At 44.5% G+C, this 19,615-nt stretch overlaps 1 protein-coding gene across 1 annotated transcript in view; it reads left to right on the top strand.

Annotated features, from left to right (window-relative positions):
- The first annotated feature begins 1,188 nt into the window (after window positions 1-1,188).
- ATP2C2 (ATPase secretory pathway Ca2+ transporting 2) overlaps window positions 1,189-19,615 on the top strand; it is a 43,047-nt gene continuing 24,620 nt past the window's right edge. The window contains exons 1-11 of the mRNA XM_066637954.1: window positions 1,189-1,290; window positions 7,242-7,352; window positions 8,096-8,212; window positions 8,441-8,530; window positions 9,835-9,870; window positions 10,279-10,340; window positions 13,474-13,582; window positions 14,922-15,071; window positions 16,367-16,435; window positions 16,696-16,771; window positions 18,096-18,162. Coding sequence (XP_066494051.1) covers window positions 1,189-1,290; window positions 7,242-7,352; window positions 8,096-8,212; window positions 8,441-8,530; window positions 9,835-9,870; window positions 10,279-10,340; window positions 13,474-13,582; window positions 14,922-15,071; window positions 16,367-16,435; window positions 16,696-16,771; window positions 18,096-18,162 — 989 coding nt within the window. The remainder of the gene's footprint in view (window positions 1,291-7,241; window positions 7,353-8,095; window positions 8,213-8,440; window positions 8,531-9,834; window positions 9,871-10,278; window positions 10,341-13,473; window positions 13,583-14,921; window positions 15,072-16,366; window positions 16,436-16,695; window positions 16,772-18,095; window positions 18,163-19,615) is intronic.

Below are 19,615 nucleotides of genomic sequence, written 5' to 3'. Positions count from 1 at the left end.
CGGTTTGATGGCACTTTTCACCATACATGGCATGACAATCCTGTTCAGACATTCTTTGTGAAAGGAAGTGGCCACCAGGATCTTCAGCTGTGGTCTCCTTGCTCTTCAAGAATCAGAATAAACCAAGCGAGGTTTGGTTAAAAAAAAAAAATGGGGGGAGGGGGTGAGACTTTGTGTAAAGTTTCCCACGCAAATCTTTCAGAATATTTACCATTCCTACCAGTTCAGCTGCATGCCAATGGCTCTGCCTCCACTTAATAGTCCTAAGTCACAGGCAGTTACTTTCTTTCTAGATGTGTATCTCTCTTACATGGATAAAGGGAACTCTTTTGCAAAGGCCTGAGGAATTGTGGGGGTGATGACCTTTTGCCCACTACCAAGGCTTGGAGAACAGCACAGTGTCTTCCACACTAAGGATGCAGCCTTACTATGACTATAATCAAGTACTCAGAGTTAAAGGGCTTGGGGTGGGAGCAGTTTGCATTTATCTTTTGAGTTAAGTGAGCTTTCCGTAACCCTACAACTAGGGTCGTGATGCTACTTCCCCTGGACTGCGTGGTAGATCATTAAAGACAATGCAAACAGTCTGTGTGTCTTCTGTTCATGTTCTGAATAGAGAACCTGTCCTTTGAGGTCCAAAGATTATTTGTTCTGCCTTTATTGATTCTGCTTCAGAAAAGAGCAAATGCCCCAAAATGACATGTCACGTCAACCTGGCCTCCTGGCTGTTAGGGGGCGTGTGTATTTGTAGATGTGGGGTTCTGGAACCGACCACGTTGCTTTCTTAGGAGGAAGCAAAAGGAAAGTAATGAGCCAAGAGAAGAATCTTAAAGACGTACAAACGGCATCCTCCCAGAGCCAATCAGGTTATGGTGCCAGAAAGATTGTACTGGTATAATGACAATGTTACCTTTGACACAGGGGTTGGCAGCAGCATCTAAGAACTGAACTGTCCAGGGACTGTCTCCAGCTCTGCGTAGGCTTGGCTACGGAATTTGGCTGCTCTCCGGCACCTGTTGCTGGCAGCAGGCAGGTGTCACCTGGTCAGCCTCAGGTAACACCCACAGATCAGCTTTCCCTAGCGACATCCTCGGCTTGCAAGGGAATCTGAACCTTAGCCAGGAAACAGTAACCGAAGCAGCAGCAGCCAGGTACTCAGAACTGCTGCTCACAGCTCTGCCAGCCAGGATGGGGGCAAAGGATTTTTTCAGCCGCTTCTTGCAGAAAGGCACCTTTCTTGGTTTGAGCCAGAAATACCAGCTGCTGGGCAGCAAGGAACCTGAAGAAGAGGTAAGGACTCTGCATGTGTGCGCGCAGTGTGTTCAAATCTATTGCTATGTCGGGGCACATCCTTCTCAAGCAGGCCCCAGGCTGCGTCTGTGTGTCTGTCTCAAGCAGGCCCCAGGCCCCAGGCTGCATGTGATGGGTATGTCCTTGTCTCTGCCATGTTGGACAATTTGAGATTATGGCCACATGTGGAACGGTTGTGTGTGGACCTTCTGACTGCACTGAAGGGCAGGTCATGTCTCTGCTTGTGCCTATGGGTTTGGACACAACACCTGCTAAAGGCACAGCCTAGCCAGACTTTGTGTGTTTTGGGTCTGACCTGGGAAAGAAATCCTTCCTTCCTTCCTTCCTGCACCACTTCTGGTGTGTCCTAAGAAATGCATAATTTAAGAAAATTAAAGAAAAGAATTACATCTTAGGACATAATCGAGGTGGTATGAAAGAAAGAACTACATATTCACCAAGACTGAAGATACACACTATTGTCATTATTACAGCACCCCCTATCTGCACAACTCCACTGAATGAGAAGAACACTCCCTGGTCCCTTGCAATCTAACACTGAGGCACAGACAATCAAGGAAGCAGGAGGAAGTTCAGGCAGGGATAACCGGGGCAAGCAGATGCCATTATTTCATTTACACCTCCTTAGGCATTGTTACAACAAAATAAGGGAATTAATGACACATTCTCACACCTAGGCTCATTGTGTTCATCGTCCTCCCTCCCCCTTTATCCCTACTATAAATTGTATTCCATTATTCCACAGTGATTCTGCGTTTATTCAGCCCTGCACTGGTTTCTGCAGCAAGTTGTTGCATACAACAACCGACTATAACCGTTTCCTTTTCTAAAAACTTGAGCATGTCTCATTTCTCATCATGAATCAGTCTGTCCTTATTATTGAATAGCTGTTGCTCAATTACGTACATTCAGCAGCATTTAGCATTGCAATGGGTAGTTCAGGGGCAGCCGGACACCAGCAGTGGCATCCATGTGCTATTTTTCAGTGGGCCTCAAGAAGGGCATCTTGATTTTCATTGGGCATCTGTTCACTGCTCAGAAAAGCTCAACATCTAGGAACCTAGGAAAGAGGGTGCAAATCAGAAGGAATCTATTTTCCGTTCTTTTGAATTTTATTTCTGTTTTATCTTGCTTTTCCTCCCCTTGAAGGTTCAAAGTTCTGCCAGTGTTCAGATATGTATAAAGCAGGTAGCATCAATGGAAGATAATAAAGGATATAGCAACCAGAACAGTAGCAAGAGAAGTTAGGTGGGGAACTACTGGTGGAGCTCTGGCTGATCTGCAGTGGATAAGCAAGGAGTTCCAACTCTCATTTTTTTCACAACAATTAAAAGGCTGCTGAAATGAAGAGTGTGTGGTGGTGGAACCAGGAGTATATTTTTGTGTGCCAGGACTGTGAAGTCAGGGTTGGTATTGTAAACTGCTTTGTGAAAGGTTTTGTTGAAAAGCTGTATATAAATATGTTTATTAGTCATCTTCGTCATCATCATCTGCTAAGTTGTTGGCTTCTGAGATTTTCTCGAAGATTTGGGCATGTATTTCTAAGCTTATCGCTACACCCATTAGACAGGGAGACTTGCTTTCAAGAATAAACACTTACATAAATGCTCTGAATCTTAGAACCCCCGTTTCTGCAGTCTCTGCAGGTCTGCCAACTTTTAAACTGGCCCCCTGCTCCTGTGCACTTAACAGCACTCAGTCCTGCATGAGTAGGTGCATGAGCAAATTATGATAATGATAATGACACTTATCTCACTCTCCACATCATGAAACCTAGGGATTTCTGCTCATCAAATGGCCATTAATGGCACAGGACCAGACCGGGCTGTTTTTCTAGTCAGTTGGCAACTCAAATTCTGTACCCAATTCTGTGGTAGTATGACAAGTTCACAGAAGTAACGAATAAGCCTAACTGTACTTCTGTCTTCTCTTCCACATGTCCCTCCTTTCGGGATCATTCTCCACCCTTCATGACTGCCAGCTCACCGAGTTAAATTCATCAGTTTGTTTTCTCTGCTATGTGACATTTTTAATAATGTTTAGCTTGCCTTGCATGCAAAAGGACAAAGACTGGCAAGGGCACAGGGCCCTGCACCTAAATGCAAACATTCCACTCTCACCTCCTCTGTTTCCTGGTGTTAGGTTGCTCCTTTGTCAGCTAAGTTTGTTCTGCCACCATAAACCAAGTCCATAAACCAAGACCAACAAGGCAAACAGGTCCATTGAAATGAATAAGACTTACATCTGGGTAATTGTTATGTATGCAAGTTATGCAGGATCGAAATCCTGCATAACTGATTGGCCCAGACTTCTGGCTGGCCAATCGGGTGATGGATTGAAATCCTACCATCTGATTGGCCCTCTAGTTAATGTTTCAACTGCACCAATCATGTGAAGTCTGGGCGGTGCTAAAGGCTATAAAAAGCCAAGGGTGTTTGCCTTGTGTCAGATTCATTGCCAGATCCTGTTCTGAGGAGGGAATAAATGTATTGAGCTGTTATCGCTATGCCTTCTTTTATTCGCATGGACCCACTATATAACAGTAATCATTACTGGAAAGGCTGCGTGCAGAGGTTATTAATGTACATTTTTGCTTTGATGATGGGGTGGATCTTGTAGGGCTGGAATGGGGAAAGATCAGAGCATAAGAACATATGAGCCCCACTGGATAAGCTTCTTGTATCACATCCTATATCTCAAGCTTCCTGTATCACAGATGCCTCTGGGACCACACAAGATAACAAGACACCTGTATCCTGTTGCCACTCCCTTTCATCTGGCATTCTGAGGTAGCCCACTTCTAAAACAAGGAGGTTGCATGTGCCCATCATGGCTTGTAACCTGTGATGGACTCTTCCTCCATAAGTATGTCCAATCCCCTTTTAAGGGCATCTAGGCCAGGCACCATCACCACATCCTGTGGCAAGGAGTTCCACAGATTAATTACATGCCAAGTAAAGAAACAGCAGCAACTGTTACCCTGCACATCCCTGATCTTGTCTGATCTTGGAAGCTAAGCAGGATCAGGCCTGGATAGTACTTGGATGGGAGACCACCTGGGAATACCGGGTGCTGTAGGCTTATACCATAGTCTTTCAAGACTGAAGGTTGCCAACCAAGTAAAGAAACACTTCCTTTTGTCTGTTCTAACTCTCCTGATGCTCAATTTTAGTGGATGTCCCCTAGTTCTGGTGTCGTGTGAGAAGGAAAAGAACATTCCTCAATCCGCTCTATTACATGCGCAATTTCATGTGTCTCAAGCATTTCCCTTCAGACACCTACTGATGTGGAAACACAGTTGTGATTGCAGGTGGGGCCTTTTCACCTGCAGGTTCAGATTCTGAACCTGTGCTGGAAGGCTCCACCTGACCTCCCAGATGTGACCAGAAGCATCTTCTAGTTGTGTCTGGAGGCTTTCTGAGGCCCAGGGAGGCCATGTGTCACCTCTGTGGGCTTCAGAAAGCCTCCTGGAGGTGATGGAAAAGCACTTCCAGTTTTTCCCAAAATTGGAAGGGCCATTCTGACAATTCCAGGCTTCAGAACACCTCCAGATGTGACCTGACCTGTGGATTTGGTTATCAGGAAGTTTCAGCATCTGTAAGGGCTCCACAGCTTCCACAGGGCTTCCATAGCTTCCTTGGAATGGAATGTCAAAGAGAGACAGAGTTGGGTGTCATCCGCATATTGGTGGCACCCCACTCCAAACCCCTTGGATGATCTCCCCTAGCAGTTTCATGTAGATGTTTAAAAGCATGGGGGATGGGATAGAACCCTGTGGCAGCTCATTGACGCCAAGGGCCGACTGTATGCTTCCAGTGATCATGGTAGAGGAATGCATTTGCAGTGGTAAGGACTCCTGTGTGATAAGCAACTTAAACTGGGAAAATAGCATTGAGGGAGATGATTAAACGCCCCCCCCCCTTGCACAACAACAGATGAACTTTAATTTTGACTAACTAAAAACCAGATGTTTAAACCATTGGTCTTTTGTGTCTTGTGCAGCCTGCCTTGTGGAGCTGCCAATTTGCACCACCAGCAAATTAAATGTTCAAGTCTTTCCTGGGCTGCACCACTTTGGACTTGGGGACATATTCCTCACATTCTAGGTCAGCTCCATTGGCTGTCAATATGCTTCTGCACCCAATTCAAAGTACAGTACTAGCTCTGTCTTCAAAGCCCTGAACAGCATGAGATTTGGAGTGCAATCCTAAATTGCACTTTTAAGCCAGCACACCTTGTGCCAGGTGTAAAGCATGTTCACTCTACTGCAGGTGTCAGGGAGGCTGGTACAAGGAAGTGCACTTCCTGTGCCAGATCCAGCCCCAGCATAGGTAAATTTGGTGGGCCACTGTAAGATACAGGAAGCGGGACTAGATGGGCCTATGGCCTGATCCAGCAGGGCTGTTCTTATGTTCTCTTATGTTCTTATGTTTTAAAGTTTTTAGCTCAATTTAAGGTTGATATATTTCCTATTCTGCTTCTTGTACAGTTTCTGTCTCTTGCTAGTCATTTTAATGGATTTTTATCATTGCACTATGTGTGATCGGCTTTGGTTGACCTGGGCAGAAAGTGGGATATTTAACCAATTAGCTTGTCTGGTAAAAGACTCTTATTCTCCCAGATGGGCTAGTTTTTTTACAAGCGGGGCATTTTTGCAGGAGAGCGCTTAAATACGTAACCTTCTGTGAGGTGGTTCGGTCCTGTTCCAATTGTACCTCTTGGTTCTGCTGGTCATATAAACCAGGTCTCAGAGCAACCAGGTTCTTACCTCCCTTTCATGCTATTGGCATCAAAGCCAAATTCTCCACAGCCTCCCCTCCTCTTCAGTGTGGAATTCTGTGACAAGGCTTGTGAAGAACTTCTGTGTCCAGCACTCACTCCTAATACAATCCTTAAGCAATCCACAGGAAGAAAAAGATCATGAAAGGTTCAATATTCTCCTTTGCAGCTGTCTGAAATACATTAATAGAGCTCACCTGACAGCAGCAATGCAATTTCAACCACAATTACTAGCTGGGGCTGTGCAAAGACATCTTGCAGTCGAGATCTGGCTGGAACTCCAGGATTAAAACATTTTGTTTTGTCCTTTTGCTGCAAGCAATTTATAGCCTTCCCGGGGGGTGCCTTTATTTCATGATTATAAACTTATGCTCTGAAATCGCCTGAAGAAAAGCAAAAGGGAATCCTCTGGGGAAACAAATCCAGGGGAGGGAAGCTTAGACAGCTCTAATGTTGAATTTTTCTCCTCCAATAAACCCCCCCCCCCCAACTTTTGCTGCTGCAAAGCTGTCTGCTTCTCAAGGATGTTATAGGTTTTTTTGGCTAGAAAGCTCTCTGCTATGACACCCAGAGCGATCCTTCAAAAGTATATTTATCATCCTTGTCCTCATTCTTCTTCTCTTCCCCTTCCAGTTGGTTTAAGACATTTTTGTGTCTTCTCTGTGAAGCCTCATTTCTTCATCTGCACTTCCTTTATCTCCAAATAAATCGTAGGACGGTGGCACATTTTAGCACAGTCGCTGCAAATCTACAACTATGTTAGAGCCCTGATTTACTGTATGTGCCTCTAACTCGATTACTATCTCCTTAATAAGAACTTAAAAAGAGTCCCTGCTGGATGGGACCAAAAGTTCATCTCATCCAGTATCCTGTTTTATCATCATCAACCAGTTGTCTCTGGGAAATTCATAAGTGGGACATGAAAGCAATAGCCCTCTCTACTGTTTTATGGTCCAGCGCCTGATAAGGGGCATATTTTACTCCAGGTAACTGGGCCAAGGTGCATCTTTTCAAGTGTTGGGTCTTGCATTGAGAGATACAGCACATCTGAACATGGAAGTTCCATTTAGTTTTCAAAACAAAAGGTGACTAGAAACTTTATAAGTATTATATAAATTCAATAAAAGTGGGCTTTCCTTTGCATTGTGTAGGCTGAAGAAGAAACTGAGCTGAAAGCAATTGAGCATGAGAAAGAAGTAATGGCTCTCCCCCCCAAAGAGGCTTGCAAATGCCATGTGGATGACCTGGCAAAAATGTTACAGGTAGGAGCCTCAAAACCATCTCAAAAGAAATGTGCAGAAACCCAGAAAAAGGGGTACAAAGAACCGTCAACTTTTTTTTTACTTCATTTACCTGAAATAATCTTACATTCGCTATTGTAAGAATCTTACAATCTTACATTCTGCTATTGTAAGAACTTATATGATGTCAGGGAATGTTTGCAAACACGTTTAACTGCTTGGGTTAGATTGTGTCAGCAAAACAATCCTATCCATATCTACAGAAGTAAGCTCCATTGTCATCAATGGGGCTTACTTCCTGGTAATTGAGGATAGGATTGCAGCCTTGGAGGCATTACAATGGAGAGCAAAGTAACATAAAAAAGTAAGAAAGGCAGAGAAGAGGAATTGTTTTTATATTTCAAACATATTCCTTTCTATGCAATAAGAAAGATATTTTAATTATGTGTCTGGGGAAATGAGAACTCTGCCACTGGGTGGATTACTTGTACCTCCCCCTTTTATCAAATTGGGAAATTAAACTGCTACTTCATTCTTTCCAACTGCCTCTCTTGGCTCTATGATATCACAGAGAGGAAAAACGACCAAACACCACAACATGTCAATTATCCCATGAAAAATTAGGCTAGTTCTCAAACTGGGTCAAGCATGACACACGTGTTGTGGTCGAGTTCTGCTTGTTTGCGAAAATGACCTTTCCAGCCCATGATACAATTTGTCAGGATAACTCTCCGCTGATCTCTGTCTCCCTTTCCATTCCCCAGGTTGATTTACAAAAGGGGCTTCCCGAATTCTCGGTGCTGCATCGCAGAGTCAAGCACGGGTGGAATGAATTTGTCGCAGATAATATAGAACCAGTGTGGAAGAAATATCTAGACCAGGTGAAGAATACCGAAGAGGGTATTTTTTTGTTGCTGCTCTTGCTTGCTAGCTCACTCTTCCAAGTTTGGGGCAAGGAGCAATGGTTGGATCTCAAGCAAACATGCACACCTAGTATAAGTATCTGAACAAGAAATTAAAGAGCCATGTTTCTTCCAAAGATGAATGTGCATCCCTTCCTCTAACATGCAAGCACCCTAAATCAAAACTCTTTTTCAACATTATTTTAGTTCAAGAACCCACTTATCCTCTTGCTGCTGGCCTCGGCTTTCGTAAGTGTTGTTACTAAGGAATACGAAGATGCTGTGAGCATCACGATGGTGAGTTACTTTGGAGTCCTTGACAAACTTTTTAGGGCTAAGGACTGAGTTTGGAGGGGGAGTCCTCCATAGCAGATAAGGACACAAAGGTCACAAAAAGAGGCATTGTGTTTCCACAAGGCCTGTTTTCATGCCTTAAAGCCACACTTTTCAACACTTTTTCTTCTTAAGGCAAACTGACCTCTACGATCTTTTCTATGGTTTTCACCTCTTGTGTTGACACTTCCAACTTACAGGAGGCTTTTGCGGGTCCTGGGTCTCTGTTTCTAGGGCAACTGTCTGTAGTAACAAATGGTCTGCCCCCCTTCTTCTGCCGGGACAGTTGCCCTAAAAACAGAGATGCAGAATGACAACCTGGGCACTGTGTTAATGCCATCGTATAGTACAAATGTGCAAATGTCTATTTTGGAAGGGTCAATCCAACAAGAAGTCACAACCAAATTATAAACTGGCCCAGGACTGAAACATCAACTAAAGTAGTTGCATTCAGCACCAGATTGACTGGGGATACCCACCCCCTCCAGTCATCCTCCTCCTGCTTCCTGGATCAGAAAAGGAAGAGAAATGTGGAAGAGAGGAGAGTGGTGGGCTACACTCCAGCTCAGTGATTTTCAACCTGTATGTGCGAAAGGTCCAAAGGTTACCATGGAGTTCAGAGCACAACAGTTGAAAATTACTGAAAAAAAATTTTCTGGGCCCTGTGTCTCTGTTTCTAGGTCAACTGTCAATAGTAACACATTGTCTAAATAGCCAGCAGAGGAAGAGGAACAGACAATGTATTACTACAGATGGTTGCCCCAGAAACAGAGCCGCAGTACCCAGAAGAGTCTCCTGGAAGAGACATCACAAGAGGAGAAGATCATAGAGAAGACCATAGAGGTCAGTGTGCCGTAATTCAAAAAAGAGTTGAAAATGGCCACTCTAGCCCAACATTCTCTTCTCCACACTACCTGTGCCATTCCTCTCTTTATTTTCAAACTCAGTGAATGGGAGGAGCAAGAGCAGTGGAGGGGGTGGCATTTTGGCATACCACGTCAGGTTCTAAGTGGTCTTGAACGCTCTGAGAGAGAGAGAGAGAGAGAGCATTAAAAATATTGAAATAATATTAGCAGTAAAATGAAGAAGAAGAAGATGATGTATTAGACATTACTGGGTGAGAGTGGAAGAGGAGATATGGGTCTGTGTTCAGTGGCAGCTGCATGTCACTTATAAAATCTGGCTCCAGCCCAAACACTCAGAAAAGCTCAATTTACACTTTACAGGATGTTTATCTCCCTTCACATTTTCTCTCCCCATTTTTTTAGGCCGTGATCATTGTAGTAACTGTGGCCTTTATCCAGGTATGTCCATTATTTCTTGCTGACTCTTGCGTTGCAGGTTATCCTAGGGCAGTTCACACATTATGTGGGATTCAAGGATAGAATTCTGTAGCCAGATACTCATTTCTGTGTGAATGACTGTACCTGGGTTGATTTTTGCTAGTCAATTATTAATTAATTATTATTATTAACAGTATTTATATACCGCTTTTCAACTAAAAGTTCACAATGAAATGTAGACTATATACACTGTACACGTATTGTAGCTACGTACATCAAATGGATCGTGTGAACACGTATACCCAAGTATAGGCTAATGATAATTGTTAGTTATGGATGTATACAGATGAATCCAGAGAGAGTTCAATGGGTGAACAACCCTACTGTACCAGTCAAATGTGAACTGACATCACACTTCTTTCCTCTTAGGAACATCGGTCTGAAAAATCTCTGGAAGAACTCAACAAATTAGTTCCCCCAGAATGTAACTGGTAAGGAGCTAAAGCACTCAATCACCTTATCTGTCCTATGTCAAAAGCCAATGGTGTCACTAGGGGAGTGCAGGGGGTGCATACCACTCTGAGTAACACCATCAGTGGAGGATGACACCAAAAGCTCCAGAGCTCAGGTCTACATGGCTGGCAGACCTAGCCACCCTGTTGGACTTTTCCTTCACAAGCCCAGGTCTACCTGTCTTCAGAGCCCAGGTCTGTCAGACTTCTCAAGGCAGAGCCTAGGTCTACCCACCTGATGGACTTGGTCTCTCTGTCAACCAAGTTTCCTTCATTCACTCACCTGGGTGGATGGACCTGAGTTCCTGCTTGAGAATCCCAGTAAACCTGGACTTTGGAGACTCTTCTAACCATGGTGGTCTGGGAGGAGGTCCACGGAGATGACACCATGAATTACCGAACTGGGTGACACCAACCCTGGTTGCACCACCATCAAGAGCTGTGGCCCCTCCTTGATGACTTACAAAGCTGCCTTGATATGAGTCAGACCATTGACCCATCCAGCTCCATATTGTCCCACTCTGACCAACAGGGGCTTGCCAAGGTCTCAGAGACCTTTCCAAGACCCTGCTGCACACATTCCTTGTAGAGATGGATCCTGGAAACTTCTGCATGCAAAGCAGTGTTCTTCCACTGAACCCAGAGTTTCCAGTCCCAAGATGACAATTGGTGGGTAAAAGCCATTCCTAGCTATGTGGATGAAACTCAGTGGTCCATTTCAGAGATGTGAGGTTGCTTGCAGAGTCCTCCCATGCAGCCCTGTAGACAGCATCAACTTTTCATTGAGTGTGTGTGGTAGTGGTGAGGTTATTCTGATTGCTGGTGAAGAAAAGGGAGAAGGGAGCTTCCTATTCACAAAGGGTGGGGCCTATAGCATAGTGGTTGAGCATATAGGAGGCCCCAAGTTTGGTCTCTGACATCTCCAGGATCTTGGGTCACAAGGCTGGAAAGGCCTCTGCCTGAGACCCTGAAGTCAGGGATGGGCCCTGGGCAGCAATCCTGCCTATGGTACACAGTCCATGGTCAGGACGAGAAGACAATCCAGGCAACAAGCCAGGTCAGGGGTAAGCCAGGAGCCATAGAAGAATCACAACACCTCATTGCTCAGCACAAACAGGAATCTTTTGTAGACCTTCCTGACCACCAGAACTCAATTACAAACCTGGGGGGAGGGGGAAGTTACCAATCCAGAGACTCTCATTTGTGCAGCTGCTAATTCTAGCCCAGGCAGTTCCTGATATCTGGAGAACTGCTGCAGTCCAGAGCTGGCAGCACTGGGCTGCACAGACCAATAGTCAGTTGCAGTGAAAAGCAGGTTTCCAAGTGTGTGAGCCAGACAAGACTTCCTTCCCAAAGACCAGTAGGGGAGCAATCTGCAAGCAAACCACTAAATGTAACGTCCTCCTTCTTATGTCAACCATCTATCTTTAGAAATGATAAACATAACCTGTGTTTGCCTCCTGGCCCCAGGCCGCCTTTTTAATCCCACTGACCCAACTGAAGTGTATGTTTATGCCATCGATTCTCCCAGATTAACTCCTGTTTCCTTCCTAGCTATCAGAACAAAATCTGCTCTTATGGGGCCAATGCAAACACCTGGTACCTTTTGTGATTATAATGATTATGTCCAATTGGGCGGGCTTGTTTGCCTTTCAAGGTCAGGGAAGGCTTTGATCCCCGGCTTTTCCGTATTCCTTCCACGTCCTGCAGGCACACCTTGTGGAGGAAGGAAGGCTTCTGGGTGGATCTGTGTTTCAAATAGCTGAACATAACTTTAACAGCTTCCAAGGGCTTGAGGCAGCTGGATAGGCACAGAAACTGACTTTTGGCCAAGCATGTGAGTTCAAATTGCCACTACATAAGAGCTCTCCAGGGAAAAGTGCTTTAGAAAGAAAACCAACACCCAGAACTTTCCACCTGTTCCAAAATTAATATGTGGTTTAAGATCTGAGCACATTATCCCCAATGCTTGTCAGATTTTGCATCTCTTAATATTACAGGTGCCTGCCTTCATTTTAATGCTATGTGCTGGGATTTTGGATGAATTTTGACAAAAGACAAAAGAAAAAGAAAAGAATTTCTTTACCCAGCTTGTAATTAATCTGTGGAACTTCTTGACACAGGATGTAGTGATTGCACCTAGCCTAGATGTCTTTAAAAAGAGATTCGACAGATTTATGGAAGAAGCTTCCATCACAGGTTATAAGCTGTGATGGGTATGTCCAAGCTCCTGGTTTTAGAAGTAGGCTGTCTCAGAATACCAGGTGCAAGAGAGTGGAAACAGGATGAAGGTCACAGTGCTCCCTGAGGCATCTGGTAGTCAACTATATGGATCTTTGGCCATCTGATCCAGTGGGGCTCTTCTTGTTCTTATGTTAACTTTCATATTATTATTGCTTTGGGGTTCCTTTCTTCTCCAAGCCTTCTAAGAAATAGGTTTTCATAAGATCTTCGCACAATTTTCACCTTCACTACTTATGTTTTTGGGGTGTTCATCTCAGGGTTTTAAAACCATCTTTTCTTTCTTTTTTGTACAATTAAGAGAGGATGCAGAGGATGCAGAAATATCCTCAAATATCTGTCATGTGCTTTCATGTTCTTTCTGCCATCATTTTTGAAGTGGGGCATGGAAAATTCACTTTTTCAGCACTGGGGGATTTTTACTTTGCTATTTGCTGACAATAATTACATCTACATTAGCTAATCTCAGATCTCTCATGAGGTCCGCACTGAACAGTCCCATTCCTGTGTAGCCCAAACTTACAAGGAGGGTATCTAAGGGCCCTTCTTTCATTCTCTCTTGATGTAGAAAGGGTGGGAATGGAAGGGGTGGCTGAGGGTTCAATCCTAACCAATTTTGCAGTGCCAGTGCAGCCATGCCAATGGGGCATGCGCTGCATCCTGTGGTGGGGAGACAGTCACAGAGGCCTCCTCAAGCTATGGGAACATTTGTTCCCTTACCTCAGGCTGCATTGCTGCTACACTAGTACTGGAAAATTGGATCGGATTGGGCCCTTAGGCATTTAGATACCACTACAAAGTTTCATCCCATCCCCTTCGATGACTCTACTTAGCTGATATCATCTACTTATTTGTCTCTATGAAACTGCAGCCTGAGGGAGGGAAAAATGCAACACCTTCTTGCTCGAGAGCTCGTGCCAGGAGACATTGTATACCTTTCCACCGGTGACAGGGTTCCTGCGGACATAAGGCTCATAGAGGTAATGGATGGATGACGAACCAGGTTTGGGTATGCATGTGCAGTTGGGTAACTAGTGCACATTTCACAGTGTAGAATCTCATTTTTTGTTCTGAAGGTGCAATCAGTGGCTTGTGGGTGCGACCTGGTGCAATTTTCAGAATCTAGATGGAGAACTGATGAGAACTTCCCAAGGCCAGAGAGTAGAGTTCGAATGTTCTGCATAAGATATGGGAATGGGTAGAGAATTCATTTCATCCAGGAATGTTTGGAATGGAACATTTGCCACCCAACTGTCGTAATCAGGCCTGTGGCCTACTAAAAATGTGGCAGGAATCTGGGTAAAAAAGCAGGACCATAGACAGCTCACTGTTGAGCTGGGCATGTTCAGGAAGGATTCAGGGCATGGATATGGGGCAACCCAACTGGAGCAAGGTAGCAATGATCTGAAGTTAACTGAGAGTTTAAGAAGACCAACTGGTTCTAACTCCATTCCCTCTAAGGAAACCATTGGTGCTTAAAGGAGTAATGCCATATTTCTGCTGCCCCTAGAAGTGATGTGGTAACAAGGCAGTGCACTTCTTCAATGCCAAGGTTTCTGAGTAGGAGGGCAGGGCTGCTTCCTTGGGTCATGCAAGCGAAGGCACCACCAACTCCTAGGCTTCCCCTCTCAGGGGAATCTCTGATGGGGAAACCCTCCCTGACAGTGATTCCTTTCTCCAGTTTCCTCATCTTTTGCCTCCTTAGACCACTCTCCTGAAATTTGGGGGGATTTAACTCCTGGGCCATGATTGCACTTTGCCTCCAAAGTGCCATCCATTTTCCCCACTCTTCTTCCTTCATGGAAGTTAAAGTGGTATTGTGGGGTTCTCAAGCAATCACCCATCCAGGCACTGGCCAGACATAGACCCCCCTTAGTTTCTGAAAGTTTCAAACCAGTCCCTGGGACCAGTTGCTACATTAGGATTCAGATGACTGTGAATTAAGACAACTGGAACATCCATGGAAGCTATTTAAAAATTTTGCATGCAGTGTCTTGGCATCTACTCAGCATCTCCATATTTCTGTTGAGCAATTTCAGGCATCATGCAACTCACCTTCTTCTTCTTCCTGGAAGCCATAAAGATTTCTTATCTATCTGGGATCTGGAGGAATGCCTTAGGCACCATCAAGAGCTTGAGCACCCAGTGAGGGTTAATTTCCCCCTATTTAAATGGTAGACCTTCTTCCAGACATCTTAGTTTGAAAAGCAGCTTGTCATACAATACAGGAAATTCCACTTTCAGAAACACAAGTCTCCAGCCCTCTTAGATGTGTGGAGCTCATGCTATTCTTTGCCCCCTCACCTAAGTGTTTGTTAGGTTACAGACTTCTTGGTGGACGAGTCCAGTTTCACAGGAGAAGCTGAACCCTGCAGTAAGAATGATGGCATCTTAGCAGAAGCTGGAGACATGACCACAATGAGTAATGTTGCTTTCATGGGAACCCTGGTGAGATATGGCAAGGGAAAGGTGAGTTCTGAAGGACATCTTTCCACCATTCATTGAGAGTCTATTAGCAAAGGGTTTATTAAGCCTGTCTCTGCACTAGGAACCGCTACAGAGATGAAACTGACTTGTGGGATTGAGGTGCTTCAGTCTGTTGTAATCTAACAGTGTCATAAAGTTCTCCCCATCCCACACACACACTGAGTTGTGGTTCAGAGTCTGAGCCCCATTATGTGGGGCCAGACAGTTTGAAACAACCAATACTGAACCTAGTTTTGTAACCCACCATGGAGCCTGGAATGGTTGTCCATGAAACCCTGCCATAGGAGCACCCACTGAGCTCCCTAAAGAACTGTCATCTTCTTCAACTGGAACCATGTGCTCTCCTGTGCAGGCACACCAGTACTAAGAACAAGTCAGGAGGAGCTTGATAGAGTGGAGAAGGAGGGTTTGAGGAGGCCAGAGAGTTGTCTCTTTAAGGGCTTCTCTACTCTCCAAGCAGGGAAGCAGAGCTGGGGGAGGGGGGTAGTCTAAGCCTTAATCCGTCTCTGGACCTTGCTACTCATGTGGAACTACCCAAGGTCCTGAAACATGTAGTGTCACTATCTCCTTTCAGCTGCCTGTTACACCTTCCAGATTCCCAGTCATGAATAGGCCATAACTTAATGCAACAATCCCAGTTTTCTGGGAGTAGAATGTACCTGCCTGTGGAGCAATTGTCCAGAGTGTCTGTGTGATGCAGGGACCTGGTCTGGTCTCCTTCTCAAAAGCTTCTGCTAGAGCTGGACAATTCTGCCACATTTCTGGATCATTCACTCAGGCCCAATTTAGAGTGACTCCAGTTAACCTCCAGAAAGAGAGGCTTCCTGTGTGCCTCTGCATGAGTGATTTCTTATTTCCAAGGATGAGGCATGCTCACTTTAGTGACTCATGCGCTTCATTTGAATCTGGTTTATGGATTCAAATTTTTATTGCATTGTTTATTTATATATTGTTGGTTCACCTCAGGCACCTTTCAGCCAGAAATAAATTTTAAAAATAAATGAAATGCTGAGGCACACAGAGGGTGGACTCCACTGAAGGTAGATGACCCTTGTCCTTACCCATTGCTCTTACGGCCCCCAAATGGTTTACTTTGAACCCCAGAAAGGTTTACTTACAGAGTGCAATCCTTGTGGAATTGTGTGGGTAATTATGATTGTAGTGTAATTGTTGTTCCCTCCCATTTTAATGCATAAAAAATGTGTGCACATTTAGGAAACAACCATAACTGAAGGAGGAATTTTTACATCATCTTCCATCCTCTTCTCCTTGTTCAGGGCATCGTCATTGGAACAGGTGAAAATTCACAGTTTGGGGAAGTGTTCAAAATGATGCAAGAAGAAGAGGTAAGGAGAGGTCTGAAGAAAGTGGCAGGAGAGGATTTTCTTTCTCCTCTCATAATGCCAGATCTTAGGGTCACACAATGAAACTCAATATCATTGCAACTCAATTATCAAAGCATTATGACTTGTGAACCACAGGGGCAAATATTCTCCTTGCAGATTCTAGCTCCTATCCACTATATGTGCAATAAATGCAGCATTAAATTTTGACTCTGTATTAATAGATTTTTTCCTTTCCCTTCTTTTTGGATTAATGTGTCAAGACCCCCAAGACCCCTCTGCAGAAGAGCATGGATAAACTGGGGAAGCAACTTACCCTGGTTTCATTCTGCATCATTGGTGAGTTCAGTCAATGGCTTCTGAGAATCTATAACTTGTTTTTGATAACAGGAACCTGTCTTCCGGGGGGGGGGGGCACTCTTTGCCTATCAGATATGGCCGTTCAGTTCTGGCTTATTAGAATTCTGCCACTGTTCCCTCAACTAGCATATAGCTCCCCTTAAAGCTTAGCACAGTGAATTTTCTTCCGTTTCTTTTCAGAAGACCTCAGTGCCTTGACTCTTTTTCGTATCCTGTTCACCAAGCTTCCTTCTCCTTCACTACCCTTTCTTTGCATTTCCATGCCTCAGTGTGTCACCTCCTCTTGACCCTACCATTAGCTACCTTGTCTGGGATATCTGTCCTTTGGATTCTGTCTCCTGAGACCTCTTCCCAGTGAGAAACTATGCTGGCTTTACAAACCTATCCTTGTTCCCAGGGTCTGTGAGAGGTTTTCATTCAAGTTGACAGATAAGGTTCCCGTCCCTCGCAGAAGTTGAACTGCAAACATTCTTTGAGCGGTCAGAATGTTAATAAAAAGGTTTCCTGCAGTGGCCAACTTCTTGGAAGCTCAGACACAGGGCATTTAGACAATAGTTCTCTCCCACTGTTATTCCTTTCAATGAATATTAAGTGACATATAGCTTCTAAACCTGGAAGTTCGATTTACTCATAATCACAATTAGCCATTGATAAGCCTCTTCTCTTCCATGTCCTTGTCTAATTCTCTTTTAACACCATCTAAGCCAGGGGTGCTCAATAGGTGGATCGCGATCTACCGGTAGATTGCAAGGCAAAATGAGTAGATCGCGGAGTGCCGACCCCCCCCTTCAGGTGCCTCTGGGAGGAAACGCCGGGAGTAAGGCCCATTGTACTCAATGGGACTTACTCCCAGGTAAGTGTGGCTAGGATTGCAGCCTCACAGCCTAATCCTAGGCATGTCTACTCAGGAGTAAGTCCTGTTATACTCAGTGGGGCTCAAGGTACACCAACATACATTGTACACATAAATGTTATGATGGCGCGAACGTTGTAAAAAAAACTCTGGTAGATCTCCGGGCCTTGCTGGGTTTCAAAGTAGCTCTCGAGCCAAAAAAGTGTGAGCACCCCTGATCTAAGCAAATGGGTTTTATCAATAAACCCAACCTTCTGGTGAACACATGGTGATCAAGGACAACAAACATGATCCTGTTTCCCTCACTCTGCATGTTCATCTCACCAGTTTTGGTGGTGTGAATAGGACTAAACTCAAAGCCTCCCTTCAGTGCAAAGTCATAGTCAAACATTTCTTTAGATCTTGGCTAGTTTTGGCCTAACTAAGATGTCTTCCATGTTGTTTTTCAAGGCTTGCTCATGCTGATTGGTTGGCTGCAAGGGAAGCACCTCCTTGACATGTTCACCATTGGAGTGAGGTGAGAAGTGAAAAGGCATCTTTGAAAATATACACATGTATTGCAACGGGAGGAGAAACCAAGGGAGTGGAAAGGAAATATACTTCCAAAGACTGCTTAGCAATAGCAACTTAGTGCTTTCTGCTTAGTGGAAACGGTGTGCTAGGCTGTGTACGGAGTATAGGCCTCCCTCCATATCTGTGGATCCAAAAAAGCGACTTCCTGTTTCCTCAGGAAATTGGAAGTGATTTTTTTTCCCTTTATAAGGCTTTCTGAGCCCCAGAATGCCTTATAAGGACAAAAATAATTTAATAGTTTTCTGAGGAAACCAGAAGTTGTGTATTTTGGGGGCCAAAATGGCCATTCTGAAGCCCGCAGAAGTTGCTGGCGGATATGCGCGACCTCTGTGGGGCTCAGAAAAACCTCCAGACCTGACTGGAGCACAGCTCCAGTTGGGTTCATAGGGCTGGGAGGGGGGCGTCCCTGGTTATCCACAGTTTTGCATAACCGCAGGGGCTTCGGAATTGAACCCCTGCGGATACCGGGGCATGCTTGTATATCCATTGGTAATATATAGTTGCTGGAATGTGTACACACATTGTTTTGTCCTTCTTTTAAAAGATTTATGATTGTTGTTGGACAATGTATGAAGATTATAGGTTTTCTGTTTTGGAAAGAGTTTAGTTTGGCATTGGGCGATGGTTATAAGTGCCTTTTTAATATATTAAACAAATCAATAAAATGTAAGTGGTGTCCTAAAGTGTGGACAGCTTTGCTGTTTGTTTGAGAGGTGTTTGTAAAGGCCAATGGTCCCCTTGGGCAAACGGAACCGGGCGTCCAGCCCTGTCCTTTGTGCCTTGGCCCATTGCCTGGGTCACTTTGAACCTGGCTGAATGCATTGCCAATAGGGAAAAGGAGTTTCTTGTGTTTTGGTATGACATCCATCACTACCTAGATGGCAGTGGTAAGATGCTGCCTGTGCAAGATAATTTCACCTTGTCAGACCAGGATCCTCTTGAACTGAGGTCAGGCAAAGGTGATGAAACATCAACCAGAGAGGAGGCAAAGGCTAAAGTAAGGCCATAGCTGAGGCAGCCTGTAAGTAACACAAAATCCACAAGAACAGCATCTTCTCCCTCCTCACATCAGAGAGCAAGCCCATTGTTATTATATACCTGGATGTTCAAAATGTTTTTGCCAAAGTCCCTCACCAAAGGATCTTAAGTCAACAACAGACATGGAATAAGAGGACAAGTCATTTTATGGATTGGGAACTGGAAAAAAAAGTGGTTTACACTTTTGCTGTAAATACCAATTTCCCTGACTTTACCACTAAAGCTTCTATCAGCCGTGAAAGGCAAAATGCAAGTGCACAAATGGGATTTGGATCAGGGGCACAATATGGGAGAAAAGGATTTCTCACCCTACAATGCAGTCTCAATCCACCGTCTTTGCAGCTTTTGGACCTGGAAAG

The sequence above is a fragment of the Tiliqua scincoides genome, chromosome 9, assembly GCF_035046505.1.
Source record: "Tiliqua scincoides isolate rTilSci1 chromosome 9, rTilSci1.hap2, whole genome shotgun sequence".
NCBI classification, from domain to species: Eukaryota; Metazoa; Chordata; class Lepidosauria; order Squamata; family Scincidae; genus Tiliqua; species Tiliqua scincoides.
The sequence above is the reverse complement of the archived record's forward strand: the minus strand, read 5'-3'. Positions and strand labels throughout refer to the sequence as shown.